General features: G+C 39.7%; 1 protein-coding gene across 1 annotated transcript in view; it reads right to left on the minus strand.

Annotated features, from left to right (window-relative positions):
* Positions 1-16,273, minus strand: part of GRIN3A (glutamate ionotropic receptor NMDA type subunit 3A) — a 143,661-nt gene that overhangs the window by 73,501 nt on the left and 53,887 nt on the right. Inside the window, exon 3 of the mRNA XM_065878977.1 lies at positions 13,479-14,526. Coding sequence (XP_065735049.1) covers positions 13,479-14,526 — 1,048 coding nt within the window. The remainder of the gene's footprint in view (positions 1-13,478; positions 14,527-16,273) is intronic.

Below are 16,273 nucleotides of genomic sequence, written 5' to 3' on the forward strand. Positions count from 1 at the left end.
ACAAAAGTTGCTGTTATTGGATGAATTAAAGGGAGAACAAATAAATGGTATGATGTAGTTTAGTTTTCTTCCCTCCCACCTCAAACTCCATTTTCAATGTCTTGTTTGACCTAGAGTTCTGGCACCCCTCCCTTCTTTAAGGCCAGCTTTTATTATATGAATTCATGTGTTTTATTGGGCAGCCACATGCTGTTATATGAAGATCAATGAAGGTGGTTTTTATTATTTGGGGAAAAGCTTATCATTTCATACTAGGGCTGTGTGAGTGTCCTTTAATGTTTCTTATTAAAGTTTATCTTGCCTTCATAGGCAGGACTGTTTAATTTTTAATATTTACTTGAATGTTCACCAGGACTCTTTCTAAAGCAGCACCATCATTTGCCTGTATAAAAAATGACATTAGTCTCCTAATCCCTCTAAGGAGGTGACATTTTTTTATATGTTAGAGACATGGGGCTAAAAGGGGCATTTTATATGAGAAGCTGGAAAAAAACAACTAGAAAGTGCATTAAAATCAGCAAATAGTTCATTTTAACTGCTCATGTATCTTTCAAATGGGTCAATTCAACTCTATGAGGGGACGCAGGGCTTTATTTTTCAGTGTACCTTATGATTTATGAAGTGATTTTCTTATCTCTTATACTTCAGTAGATTGTATGTCAATGGCTAGAATGTTCTAAGAATGCCCAGGTCTACTCCTCAGACCATAGACCCAGATGAAGAGCTCACTGTATAAAAATAATGCTGCAGGTTTTATCCACCTGTCAATCATCCCAGAAGGCTAAGAGTAAATGACTCTGGATGATGAGGCAATGGGTGCTTGCTTCCATCTGTCTACATTACTCTATTTTCTGCATTGCCTATAGTGAGTAGTGCTAGTTTTATGCCAGAGACATATCCATATAAGCTCTATTAAATATATTACTCACAAATTCATGCTTTCATGGTCTCATGCTTCAAGAGCCCACCCGCTTTGAAACACGGAGCTTGCTTCCCAGAATTGTTGGTGGGAGGCTGTGAGAAGCTACATATATTACTTTTAGTGTAAAGTAAATTATTCTGGCAAAATAGTTTAGTTAAGTGAGGATAGAACTGTCCTCTTGAATTTCATTTGTACAGCAGGCCATTCCCTCTCCCTTGGGGTTATCTGTAGGAGCAGCCAGCAACAAGATTATTTCTTCCCTCCCACACCCTATCAGAAAAAGAAAAGCATTCCAACTTGCCTTGGCTGCTGTAACATATAGTGAATCATAAATTGGTCTGTCCTGCACAGCCTTTTGCCTTTAATTTTATTTCTGATTCAAAGTGGTTAGTTGAAGCCAGTGAATCTCAACTCTGAAAGGGTGATAAAATGTTCACACTCTTAATGCTTAACAGTTTTATTAATTGTGTTAAATATGTAGCCAGCATGTGAAACAATTATGTCCAAGAAGAAAAGTGGAGCTATTACAGTCATCGTAAGTTATCTAATATCATGGTTACAGATGCGTATAAGCCAGGACTCAATTTTCTGATGGATTGGGTATAAATACAGATCATAAATCTTACTTTTTAAGTCAATAGGTTTTCATCCAAACACATTTCCCATAGGAATATTTTATAAGTTTTTTTTAGATACCAAGACTGATATCAAAAAACTATAGCCAAATTTTTGGGCTAGAAATAGATACTATTTACACGAAAATAAGAAAACACTATCTCTATAATTTGAAATATTTTATGTAACAGACAAGTAGTTTTAAGGAAACAGTAGATGGAACTCTTGGGAATCTCGTTTTAGGATGGGGCTGCTTAGATGGCCTCTAAGAGCTGAAGACATCAATTCCTAGGAGCACATTTCTTTTTTGTTTTTCTTTTATTAACATATTTATTGGAGTATAATTGTTTACATTGTTGTGTTAGTTTCTGCTGTATAACAAAGTGAATCAGCTATACGTATACATATATCCCCATATCTTCTCCCTCTCGCGTTTCCCTCCCACCCTCCATATCCCACCACACTAGGTGGTCACAAAGCACCCAGCTGATCTCCCTGTGCTATGCGGCTGCTTCCCACTAGCTACTTTACGTTTGGTAGTGTATATATGTCCATGCCACTCTCTCACTTCATCCCAGCTTACCCTTCCCCCTCCCCATATCCTCAAGTCCATTCTCTGTGTCTGTGTCTTTATTCCTGTCCTGCCCCCAGTTTCTTCAGAACCGTTTTTTATTATTTTAGATTCCATATATATGTGTTAGCATACAGTATTTGTTTTTCTCTTTATGACTTACTTCACTCTGTATGACAGACTCTAGGTACATCCACGTCACTACAAATAACTCAATTTCGTTTCTTTTTATGGCTGAGTAATATTCCACTCTATATGTGTGCCACATCTTCTTTATCCATTCATCTGTTGATGGACACTTAAGTTGCTTCCATGTCCTGGCTATTGTAAATAGAGCTGCAGTGAACATTGTGGTACATGACTCTTTTTGAATTATGGTTTTCTCAGGGTATATGCCCAGTAGTGGGATTGCTGGGTCATATGGTAGTTCTAGTTTTTTAAGGAACCTCCAAACTGTTCTCCAGAGTGGCTGTATCAATTTACGTTCCCACCAACAGTGCAAGAGGGTTCCCTTTTCTCCACACCCTCTCCAGTATTTATTTGTAGATTTTTTGGTGATGGCCATTCTGACTGGAGTGAGGTGATACCTCATTGTAGTTTTTTTTGTGTGTGTGTTACACGGGCCTCTCACGGCTGTGGCCTCTCCCATTGCAGAGCCCAGGCTCCGGACGCGCAGGTTCAGCGGCCATGGCTCATGGGCCCAGCCGCTCCGCGGCATGTGGGATCTTCCTGGACCAGGGCACGAACCCATGTCCCCTGCATCGGCAGGCGGACTCTCAACCACTGCGCCACCAGGGAAGGCTCCCTCATTGTAGTTTTGATGTGCATTTCTCTAATGATTAGTGATGTTGAGCATTCTTTCATGTGTCTGTTGGCAATCTGTATATCTTCTTTAGAGAAATGTCTATTTAGGTCTTCTGCCCATTTTTGGATTGGGTTGTTTGTTTTTTGGATATTGATCTGCATGAGCTGCTTGTAAATTTTGTAGATGAATCCTTTGTCAGTTGCTTCATTTGCAAATATTTTCTCCCATTCTGAAGGTTTTTTCGTCTTGTTTATGGTTTCCTTTGATGTGCAAAAGCTTTGAAGTTTCATTAGGTCCTCTTTGCTTATTTTTGATTTTATTTCCTTTTCTCTAGGAGGTGGGTCAAAAAGAATCTTGCTGTGATTTATGACATAGAGTGTTCTGCCTATGTTTTCCTCTAAGAGTTTGATAGTTTCTGGCCTTACATTTAGGTCTTTAATGCATTTTGAGTTTATTTTTGTGTATGGTGTTAGGGAGTGTTCTAATTTCATTCTTTTACATATAGCTGTCCAGTTTTCCCAGCACCACTTATTGAAAAGGCTGCCTTTTCTCCATTGTATATTCTTTCCTCCTTTATCAAAGATAAGGTGATCATATGTGTGTGGGTTTATCTCTGGGCTTTCTATTCTGTTCCATTGATCCATATTTCTGTTTTTGTGCCACTACCATACTGTCTTGATTACTGTAGCTTTGTAGTATAGTCTGAAGTCAGGGAGCCTGATTCCTGCAGCTCCATTTTTCTTTCTCAAGATTGCTTTGGCTATTCGGGGTCTTTTGTGTTTCCATACAAATTGTGAAATTTTTTGTTCTAGTTCTGTGAAAAATGCCAGTGGCAGTTTGATAGGGATTGCATTGAATCTGTAGATTGCTTTGCGTAATAGAGTCATTTTCACAATGTTGATTCTTCCAATCCAAAAACATGGTATATCTCTCCATCTGTTTGTATCATCTTTAATTTCTTTCAACAGTGTCTTATAGATTTCTGCATACAGGTCTTTTGTCTCCTTAGGTAGGTTTATTCCTAGGTATTTTATTCTTTTTGTTGCAATGGTAAATGGGAGTGTTTCCTTAATTTCTCTTTCAGATTTTTCATCATTAGTTTATAGGAATGCAAGAGATTTCTGTGCATTAATTTTGTATCCTGCTACTTTACCAAATTCATTGATTAGCTCTAGTAGTTTTCTGGTAGCTTCTTTAGGATTTTCTATGTATAATATCATGTCATCTGCAAACAGTGAGAGTTTTACTTCTTTTCCAATTTGGATTCCTTTTATTTCTTTTTCTTCTCTGATTGCTGTGGTTAACCTTCCAAAACTATGTTGAATAATAGTGTTGAGAGTGGGCAACCTTGTGTTCTTCCTGATCTTAGTGGAAATGGTTTCAGTTATTCACCACTGAGGACGATGTTGGCTGTGGGTTTGTCATATATGGCCTTTATTATATTGGCCTTTATTATGTCATATATGGCCTTTATTATATCTATGCCTACTTTCTGGAGGGTTTTTTTTTAAATCATAAATGGGTGTTGAGTTTTGTTGAAAGCTTTTTCTGCATCTCTTGAGATGATCATATGGTTTTTATCCTTCAGTTTGTTAATATGGTGTATCACATTGATTGATTTGCGTATATTGAAGAATCCTTGCATTCCTGCGATAAACCCCACTTGATCATGGTGTGTGATCCTTTTAATGTGTTGTTGGATTCTGTTTGCTAGTATTTTGTTGAGGATTTTCACATCTATGTTCATCAGTGATATTGGCTTGTAGTTTTCTTTTTTTGGGACATCTTTGTCTGGTTTTGGTATCAGGGTGATGGTGGCCTGGTAAAATGAGTTTGGGAGTGTTCTTCCTCTGCTATATTTTGGAAGAGTTTGAGAAGGATGGGTTTTAGCTCTTCTCTGAATGTTTGATAGAATTCACCTGTGAAGCCATCTGGTCCTGGGCTTTTGTTTGTTGGAAGATTTTTAATCAAAGTTTCAATTTCAGTGCTTGTGATTGGTCTGTTTATAATTTCTATTTCTTCCTAGTTCAGTCTTGGAAGGTTGTGCTTTTCTAAGAATTTGTCCATTTCTTCCAGATTGTCCATTTTATTGGCATAGAGTTGCTTGTAGTAATCTCTCATGATCCTTTGTATTTCTGCAGTGTCAGTTGTTACTTCTCCTTTTTCATTTCTAATTCTGTTGATTTGAGTCTTCTCCCTTTTTTTCTTGATGAGTCTGGCTAATGGTTTATCTATTTTGTTTATCTTCTCAAAGAACCAGCTTTTAGTTTTATTGATCTTTGCTATTGTTTCCTTTATATCTTTTTCATTTATTTCTGATCTGGTCTTTATGATTTCTTTCCTTTTGCTAACTTTGGGGTTTTTTTTTTTTTTTTTTTCATTCTTCTTTCTCTAATTGCTTTAGGTGTAAGGTTAGGTTGATTATTTGAGATTTTTCTTGTTTCTTGAGGCAGGATTGTATTGCTATAAACTTCCCGCTTAGAACTGCTTTTGCTGCATCCCATAGGTTTTGGGTTGTTGTGTCTCCATTGTCATTTGTTTCTAGGTATTTTTAAATTTCCTCTTTGATTTCTTCAGTGATCTCTTGGTTATTTAGTAGTGTATTGTTTAGCCTCCATGTGTTTGTATTTTTTACAGATTTTTTCCTGTAATTGATATCTAGTCTCATAGCATTGTGGTTGGAAAAGGTACTTGATATGATTTCTGTTTTCTTAAATTTACCGAGGCTTGACTTGTGACCCAAGATATGATCTATCCTGGAGAATGTTCCATGAGCACTTGAGAAGAGTGTGTATTCTGTTGTTTTTGGATGGAATGTCCTATAAATATCAATTAAGTCCATCTTGTTTAATGTGTCATTTAAAGCTTGTGTTTCCTTATTTATTTTCATTTTGGATGATCTGTCCTTTGGTGAAAGTGGGGTGTTAACATCTCCTACTATGATTGTGTTACTGTTGATTTTCCCTTTTATGGCTGTTAGCATTTGCCTTAAGTTGAGGTGCTCCTATGTTGGGTGCATAAATATTTACAATTGTTATATCTTCTTCTTGGATTGATCATTTGATCATTATGTAGTGTCCTTCTTTGTCTCTTATAATAGTCTTTATTTTAAATCTATTTTGTCTGATATGAGAATTGCTACTCCAGCTTTCTTTGGATTTCCATTTTAATGGAATATCTTTTTCCATCCCCTCACTTTCAGTCTGTGTGTTTCCCTAGGTCTGAAGTGGGTCTCCTGTAGACAGCATATATATGCGTCTTGCTTTTGTACCCATTCAGCGAGTCTGTATCTTTTGGTTGGAGCATTTAAACCATTTACATTTAAGGTATTTATCAATATGTATGTTCCTATTACCATTTTCTTAATTTCTTTGGGTTTGTTATTGTAGGTCTTTTCCTTCCTTTGTGTTTCCTGCCTAGAGAAGTTCCTTTAGCATTTGTTGTAAAGCTGGATTGGTGGTGCTGAATTCTCTTAGCTTTTGCTTCTCTGTAAAGGTTTTAATTCCTCCATGGAATCTGAATGAGATCCTGCTGGGTAGACTAATATTGGTATAGGTTTTTCCCTTCCATCACTTTAAATATGTTCTGCCACTCCCTCTGGCTTTCAGAGTTTCTGCTGAAAGATCAGTTGTTAACCTTATGGGGATTCCCTTGTATGTTATTTGTTGCTTTTCCCTTGCTGCTTTCAATATTTTTTCTTTGTATTTAATTTTTGATAGTTTGATTAATATGTGTCTTGGCATGTTTCTCCTTGGATTTATCCAGTATGGGACTCTCTGTTTCCTGCACTTGATCGACTATTTCCTTTCCCATATTAGGGAAGTTTTAAACTATAATCTCTTCAAATATTTTCTCAGTCCCTTTCTTTTTCTCCTCCTCTTCTGGGACCCCTATAATTCAAATGTTGGTGTGTTTAATGTTGTCCCAGAGGTCTCTGAGACTGTCCTCAGTTCTTTTCAGCCTTTTTTTCTTTATTCTGCTCTGCAGTAGTTATTTCCAGTATTTTATCTTCCAGGTCACTTATCCATTCTTCTGCCTCAGTTATTCTGCTGTTGGTTCCTTCTAGAGAATTTTAAATTTCATTTATTGTGTTGTTCATCATTGTTTGTTTGCTCTTTAGTTCTTCTAGTTCCTTGTTAAACGTTTCTTGTGTTTTCTCCATTCTATTTCCAAGATTTTGGATCATCTTTACTATCATTACTCTGAATTCTTTTTCAGGTAGACTGCCTATTTGCTCTTCATTTATTTGGTTTGGTGGGTTTTTTACCTTGCTCCTTCAACTGCTCCGTATTTCTCTGTCATCTCATTTTGCTTATCTTTACCGTGTTTGTGGTCTCCTTTTTGCAGGCTGCAGGTTCATAGTACCTGTTGTTTTTGGTGTCTGCCCCCAGTGGGTAAGGTTGGTTCAGTGGGTTGTGTAGGCATCCTGGTGCAGGGGACTGGTGCCTGTGTTCTGGTGGGTGGGGCTGGATCTTGTCTTTCTGGTGGGCAGGACCGTGTCTGGTGGTGTGTTTTGGAGTGTCTGTGAACTTATGATTTTAGGCAGTCTCTCTGTTAATGGGTGGGGTTGTGTTGCTATCTTGCTAGTTGTTTCACATGGGGTGTCTAGCACTGGAGCTTGCTGGTCGTTGAGTGGAGCTGGGTCTTAATGTTGAGATGGAGATCTCTGGGAGAGCTTTCACCAGTTGATATTATGTGGGCCTGGGAGGTCTCTGGTGGTCCAGTGTCCTGAACTCGGCTCTCCCACCTCCGAGGCTTTGGCCTGACACCCGGCAGGAGTACAAAGACTCTGTCAGCCATACGGGTCAGAAGAAAAGGGAGAAAAATAAATAAATAAAATAAAATAAGTTTATTAAAATAAAAAAATTATTAAACTAAAAAATAAAGTAATTAAAAAAAATAGAGCAACAAAACCAATAAATAAATCCACCAATGATAACAAGCCCTAAAAACTAAACTAAGAGAAAGATATAAATTAGAAACTAGTCAGTCGCATACAGCAAACCCAAAGTCTACAGTTGCTCCCAAAGTCCACTGCCTCAATTTTGGGATGATTCGTTATCTATTCAGGAATTCCACAGATGCAGGGTACATCAAGTTGAATGTGGAGATTTAATCTGCTGCTCCTGAGGCTGCATGGAGGAATTTTGCTTTCTCTTCTTTGTTCACACAGCTCCTGGAGTTCAGCTTTGGATTTGGCCCCGCCTTTGCATGTAAGTTGCCCTGTGGCGTCTGTTCTTCACCCAGGCAGGAGGGGGTTAAAGGAGAGGCTGATTAGGGGGCTCTGGCTCACTCAGGCTGGTGGTGGGGGGAGGGAGGGGTATGGAATGCGGGGCGAGCCTGTGGCAGCAGAGGCTGGCCTGATGTTGCAAACAGCCTGAGATGCGCCGTGTGTTCTCCTGGGGAAGTTGTCCCTGGATCACGGGACCCTGGCAGTGGCGGGCTGCACAGGATCCCGGGAGGGGAGGTGTGGGTAGTGACCTGTGCTTGCACACAGGCTTCTTGGTGGCTGCAGCAGCAGCCTTAGCATTTTCATGCCTGTCTCTGGTGTCCGCGCTGATAGCCGCGACTCGTGCCCATCTCAGGAGCTTGTTTAGGCAGTGCTTTGCCTTCTGTATGCAGACTAGGAAGGAATCCCCTCTCCTCACACACCCCGAAACAATGGTCTCTTGACTCTTAGGAAGTTCTAGACTTTTTCCCAGACTCCCTCCTGGCTAGCTGTGGCGCACTAGCCCCCTTCAGGCTGTGTTCATGCAGCCAACCCCAGTCCTATTCCTGAGATCTGACCTCTGAAGCCCGAGCCTCAGCTCCCAGCCCCCACCTGCCCCAGGGGGGAGCAGAGAAGCGTCTCAGGCTGGTGAGTGCTGGTCGGCACCGATGCTCTGTGCAGGAATCTCTCTGCTTTGCCCTCTGCATCCCTGTTGCTGCGCTCTCCTCTCTGGCTCCAAAGCTTCCCCCCAACCCCCCTGTCTCCACCAGTGAAGGGGCTTTCTAGTGTGTGGAAACTTTTCCTCCTTCACAGCTCCCTTCCAGTGGTGCAGGTCCCGTCCCTATTCTTTTGTCTCTGTTTTTTTTGTTTTTTCTTTTGCCCTACCCAGGTACTTGGGAGTTTCTTGCCTTTTGGGAAGTCTGAGGTCTTCTGCCAGCATTCAGTAGGTGTTCTGTAGGAGTTGTTCCACATATAGATGTATTTTTGATGTATATGTGGGGAGGAAGGTGACCTCCACGTCTTACTCCCCTGCCATCTTGAAGGTCCTCCAGGAGCACATTTCTTAATAAAATTCTTCTAGGGAAGTCTGGGAGTTGTTATTCTCAAAGTTTTCAGGCACACAATATAACAGGAAGACATGGGGAGATTATTCCAAGATAACTAAAGAAGAGTTAGAGAAGGGAAAGAGGCCGGTGTTTAAGAGCATTAATGTGGAGGCACAGGGAAATTTGCCTGGGGTGAATTAAATGAGCTGTGGGAAAATGGAATGAAAATGGCAGCATAGTACAATGGGACCTGTCTTGATACCCAGTAATTGAGGGGGATGAAAAGATATGAAAATAAATGAGACTGTGAGTAAGGGGCAGAAGAATTTTCACAGTGTGACCAACATTCCATATAAATCACCTCTCATTCAGATGTAGGAGATTTTTACCTTACATGGAAAAACAAATATCCCAAGAGAACCACAGGAGATCTGTGACTTCTATGTAACTGATACCTTTTCACTCCTCAGCTAAAATGCTATGAAAATGGAATCTTGAAAAATACCGGAAAAAAGCAAACCACATATACCCAGTTTCATCAGACATTCAAAGACACACACATGCTAATTCTCATGGTTTGGACTGGGCACTGATCAGCCTTTGTCCTATTTGATAACTGCCTTGGCAGATGGGATAATATCACTCTTTATCTCAAAAAGTTAAAATTCAATCTACAGAGAGGCATTCAAGGGCCTGCATGACTTTGCTTCAAGGTACTTTTTTCTCCTCACCTTCTACACCTCATCTCTCCACAAACCCATATTCCAACTTTATGCCTGCTGCTTCTCCTCAGACAGTAATTTTTCTCCCTACTGCCTTCTCCCTTGGGGATCTCATACTCCCCCAGTGCTTTAATACGCAGTGTCACCTCTCTGCCCAAGATTCCCACCAGCTTCAGTGTCACTCCTGAGCTCTGGCTCCATGTTTCCCAATGCCTGGTGGATTTCACCTGGATGTCCAATACAGCTTTTAAGATGCCCAGTATGAAACTGACCTGATCATCATATTTTCTAGCTCTTAAACTGCCTTTTCTGCTTCCTTGAATGGTACCATCCCCTCAGACACTTGGGCCTGCAACTTTGAAGGTGTGACTCTTCGTTGCCTCTCATATCCAATTAATTGCCAAGTCCTACTGACCTGGTCACCACAATGTTTCTTTACTCTTTCTTCTTTTTATTAGTGACAGTAGCTATAACTTCAACTCTGTCCACTGTCTTTCTCTTCTAATCGTGTTTACGTGCTGCTGCCAAAAAAACCATCTTAAATGGATTCTGCTCCTCTGTGCTACTCCACTGTTCAAAAATGTCAATGGACCTCTAGTGTCAAGTATTCACTTTCCTTAGCCTGATGTCAAAGATCCTGTGATATCTCAACCGAACTTACTTTTCAGACTTGGATCTTCTCTTTCCTTTCATGCTGTGACTAAAGAGAACTCCTCAAGATATCCTGACTGTGCCTTATACTTTCCACCTCCAAGTAGTTCATTCTGTTCTTTTGCTTGGAATGTCCATTCTTCTTTCCTTGACACACATGTCCAAATTCCAAGTCTTCTTCAAGAATAAGCACACATCTTATCGTATTAATTAAGCCTTCCCTTGAAGGTGATCACACTTTCCTTGAACTTTACATATTTGTTTCTAAACTTTGCCATGCTTATAACTTTATTTTTTGTAGTTCTACTTTTAGTTTTTTGAGGACCTCCAGACTGTTTTCATAGTGGCTGTACTAATTTTCAATCCTACCAACACTTATAACTTTCTAAGTTATTTCTCCTTGTGTTTTAATCTTTTTTATCTTTTCTCCCCTACTTGACTTATTCACTTCTGAATTTCTCCACATCATTTAGTGTAAAAAAAGGATAGAGTCACTCAAAGAATTGAGCATTGGTAGGAGAGAAGAGAGCTCATGTGAGTGAGTGGAATATACTTAAGAATGAATGCTGAGTGACTGAAAGGGTATGGAAATTATTTTGATCATACCTCTCCATGGGAAGGTGAGAACATTATGTCATCTGCATAATACCATACATCTGGATGAAAACTGAACAATTCTGTCACCAACATTATTTGCCAAAAGCCCAGATGTCGAGTATTGCTTAATCAAATAATCTGGGTGTCTTTATATGAAAAAAAAAGTGAGAGAGTTTAATATAGAAACAACATTAGGAAAGAGAAATACATTTTGGGGAATCTTAGTGGATCTTCATTTATTATCTAAAGTTGAAAATGTTTTAGATTTAGGCTTGTCCCACTTCTTTAAGACCTTACTAGATGTAACACAAAGTTGACATTGTCCATTTCCTTTCACTCTGTCTTGTGGGCTGGGTTAGATTATAAAAATGTCACCTTTTTATTCTGGTGGAGTTGGGGTTGGAATGATTGTTTCTTTTTGTTTAAAAAAACTTTTACTTCTGTGTATGGTTTATCTTTATGCTTTCTTTCTAATCCCTAAAATAATCATTACTTCAGGTTTCTCATGCGTAACATCCATAACAATTTTGGTAATCTTTGGTTCTGATTAATGAAACTCTAGTCAGTATTGTGTTCATCTTTTTACATACAATAATGGTCTGGAATCTTCACAACAACAGGCATATATATTAGATTGTTTCTTATACTAGATTGGATTGAATGGTTTCCAAGACGAGTTTGTAATTTAAGTATCACATTGCAAGATTCTTGCAAGAGAATTTGAGTAAGCTTCTTTTAAGATGGTGAACCTTTGGGAGATCTATAGGCCTCTTGGGGCAAAGAATAAATAGAGGCTGCTAATACCAGTGCAGTGTGAAGCATCACCAAAATCTCTCGTCAGGGTAACACATGTATTTATACTACAGAACTTATTTGTATTCACTAAACTCCAGCTGATAACCTAAAGTCCTGAGTGCACAATAAGAAGTGATGCAATTCATTGCCTAGTCAATGACCCATTGTTTGTTGAATCCTTTCATGAGGTTCACGTCTCTTACGAGGAAGTTTTCAGCATATGGGTCAAATTTCTCATGTTCATTTGTTTGCAAAACAGACCATATCCTAATCCAAACCATTTATGAGAATTCTCTAAAGCTGCCACCAGCCTTCTGGGCCACTCCATCATTTAACAAAGACAGTTGTAAATGTCCTATTTGTTCATGCTCTGTGTAATTAATTTTAAATGTTTGATAAAAATATGTAGTAAATGGTTCAATACCATGAGATTTGATGTGAAAAGGGATATTTGAAAAGGCATGGTGAATGTTTCACAGTTTGAAATGCTCAGCTTAGCTCAAGTTGCTTTAAACACAGTGTGTCCTGGGGATGCCCACTGAATTGCAGCTTTCTCCAGTCTCTCCTAGATGGGTCTTACACATTGGTATACACTTATGCTCTGGATCAGCATTCTGTTCCCCATTGGGACTGTAGTACTCCCTGGAGTCCTATTCTAATTGCTTTGAGCCCTGACAACCCTCTCCTCTCTACTCCCACCAGGTTGGACCAAGTTCTCCATACTCCCAGTCACAAAAGAGGTCTTGTTTCAATCCAGAGAGAACATAGACATGGCTGTCCTTACTCAAGTATCACCACTGCTTTACCTGCTTATCTGAACTTCACCCCCTTCCTCCCTTCTACCCTTACAGTCAGATGTCTAGGATATCAAAGGAGGCCTAGAATAGATACAATTTTCTTGAATGTTCTTGGATGTTGTAATGTGACTGCTGGCACACTCCTCCAACCCCAAGGTGATCAGTTTTCCTTACTCTATAAGGACACCCTGTTCCTAGCTAACCTTGCCACCTCAGTTAGCTCAGTACTCCTTATCTATACCCATTGGGTTTTCTAGCATCCGACTTTGGGTGCTTATGATAAAATGTTAGTTCTTTCCATTTTACAATTTTTCATGGTGAAAAAAAGTTTCTTTACAATTTAAAATATGGACCTTACTATTTATTTCCATTAATTCCCAAGTGAAGTAATTAATTAATTTTGAAGTTTACTTTAGGTGAAAATACTTTGTAAGACTGCTCCCTGATAGCTATTCTGCCAGATGGTTAACTAACAAAGGAAAAACTGCACAAATAGATGTTTCTACCAGAAGGACTTTCTCTGGAACAAACATCTCCTAAAAACATCCCTCACTCTTTTTGTTTCATTTAATAAAACAATGAAATATTTAGTGCAACCAGGCAACAGGCTTTTTTGGACTAGTCTCTATGGATGGTTCAGAGAATATTCTTCTGTTAGATGAAAGAATATAGACATACTACAGCATAAAATACAATATATGGAGTTAAAATTGACAATTAGGAAATCTAGAGTTAAAAGAAGTATTACCTTAGGGTCATGTATTCCAGAAAGCTCTTCATAGATCTTCTCACCTACCATGACAGCAGCCAAATTCGCCGTGTATGTAGAAAGGCAAAACATACAGAAAATGGCCCAAAGGTTCATCAGAAACCTTCCAGTCCAGCATTTTGGGGGTTTGATGGCTGCTGTTCTACCAAACAAGAGGGCATAACAGACATTCAAGGCTGAAGAGAAGGAGAAAACTTTACTTCTGTTCCGCCCCTTGGGAGTCATACCAAAGGGGCTCTTCCATTCATAGAGAGTGAGGAAGATGGCAGTGATGTGCAGAGCCACAAAAATCCCTAGCCACATTGTCCAGTGGAGTGGCCACATGAAGGCTCCAATGGGAGCTGCTGTGTCTCGGGTCCTCACTAAGATGCCCAAGCTGGTGGAGAAGAAAGGACTGGTGAAATCTATCACCTGGCTTCGTGCAGTATTGATGCTGAAGGAAGTGACTGCCATGTGGGCTGACCCACTGAGGAGTTCACCCACCAGCCCAGTCCAGTGCCCATTTTTCCAGGCTCCATATTTGCCATCCCCAACAATATAGAGATCAAAGTCAAAGTTCATGTCTTCTGCTAGCTTTTCCAGCAGATCAATGCAATATCCATAGCAGCACTTCTTGAATTTGATGGGCACTGTATCATTACTGCTATGAAGGCTGCTAAAAAGGCTGTCCAGTATGGAAGAATCATTAGTCATGGGGTCTAGACAGAGTTGGCCAGCAGGGCACAAGCCTTCATCATCTACCTCCCGTGTGAAGACAAATGGATGTTCGATCAAAGTAACCACTCGCAAGTGTAGCTTACTTGGGTGTTGGAAGTGGGTTTTGTGCCTCTGGGCTTGCTCTGGCCATATTCCATAGTCCATGATAATCTTCCCCTGCTGCCAGCTGCCCAAGCGTGTCCACATTGGCTTTCCCAGGGGGTCATGTTGCAGATTCCAGATGAAAAAGTTGTTTTCTGAGCTGATGATAGTGGAACCTTTTACTTTGATGGAACCACTGAGGCCTCTGAAAGTGGTGTTGGCTAGAAACCTGGCAAAGAGGAGCAAAGGCAAAAAGTGAGGAAGAGAGGTGAGGCCAAAGTCCGGAAGCAGTGCTCATCTTTTCTTCTCTGTCTTAATAAGAAGAAACTCTATTTTTTTTTCAAAAGGCACTGCCTGTAATTACTTTAGGAATTAATAAGCTGGACTCTTTCTAGGACAAGAGTCCCTATTTCATTGAGCAAATGAGATCTCAACCTCAGGTTCTAACACTTGGGCTGGGTGCTTGACTTGTGGTCTTACTCCAAATCTTTATTCCTAGTTAAGGAATGTGTTAATTGTTTTCTGTTGTAAATGGTTAATTATATATTCTTACAAATTTCCAAGCTATGAAGGTTCTCAGCATCTTTAACATGTCTCATTTCTACTGCTGACCACATTCAATCACAAATAAATCAGCTCAATAAATATATTCTCTTTGGTGCAAGGAATAAGTTATAATACATATGTATATACTTTTATGATTGCTTAAAATTATATTCATAATTCTAGAAAATAGCCAAATCTTGTCATCAGTGTTTAGCGTGGAAACAATCAACATGTCTGTCCCCATGAGGCCAGTCTAAGCTGCATGTTGGATACCATCCATGGAATAAAGAAAAAGATGATAAATAGACTTGCAGTTCCCAGGACAGCCTCAGGCTAACCTCCCTCTAAGTCATTAGAGAAAAACAATTGGCTCTGGCTCTAGAGAGAGCTTCTGCCAGAAGTCAAAGAAAGGAAAATTACCAACTGAATGATATACTGATTCCTAACCCTGGGAACCAGGGCGCTGTCAGTATATGTTCTGCTATGGACAAGGCAGGGAAATGCTTGGTCAGTCTCTGTCTTTCTTGCGTTTGGGAAGATAAGACAATAAGAGGTAGTATATGAGCTCGAGGCACCTCTGTACTGTTTTTTTTTTTTTTTCAGTATGCGGGCCTCTCACTGCTGTGGCCTCTCCCGCCGTGGAGCACAGGCTCCTCCGCGGCATGTGAGATGCGGGACCCCCCCGCCCGGGGCACGAACCCATGTCCGCTGCACCGGCAGGCGGACTCCCAACCACTGCGCCACCAGGGAAGCCCCCTCTGTACTCTTAATTATGGCCTTGTGTCAGAAATAAAGCCCACACTTTGACATCAAACACACCTGTATTAGAATATTGGTCCACCCACCTTCTAGTATTGTCCTTGGACACAAATTTACTGAACTCTAAGCTTCAGTTTTGTCATCAGCAAAATGGGGGAGGTAATTACATTTTTATTTTTAAATTATTTCTACTTCAAGGGTTAGAAATAATGCATGTGAAGTATATACCACACCTTTTGACATAGAACAGATGTTCCAGATATGGTAATTATTATTTAATGTCATTCAAATTTTTTCAGTCAAGGCTGTCCCAGGTCACTTTTCCTAGTCTTTTAATAGAACTTTTCTAGTTGGAGGCACAAAGTACTGCATTATGATAAACTCATAGAGGCTACTCAAGACTTATTTCAAATTAAAAGAAATTAAATTGAAATGTGGACTGTAACATAGAAGATTTTTATGAGGAGTTGGATGATACAGAATGTGTTTCTTCATGAAACACATTCATCCATTGCTTGCCACAAACATTACTCTGTAATTTATAAATGCAAATACCAGTAGTAAGAAGTTGTGCTGCCATAGAAGAAACAGAAAAATCAGAAAGTGTGAAGAATATACTAATTTTCATTAGAGATATAAATGTAAATCACATTTGAAGATGCTACTGTCAC

This window comes from Phocoena phocoena, chromosome 6, assembly GCF_963924675.1.
Source record: "Phocoena phocoena chromosome 6, mPhoPho1.1, whole genome shotgun sequence".
Lineage (NCBI taxonomy): Eukaryota > Metazoa > Chordata > Mammalia > Artiodactyla > Phocoenidae > Phocoena > Phocoena phocoena.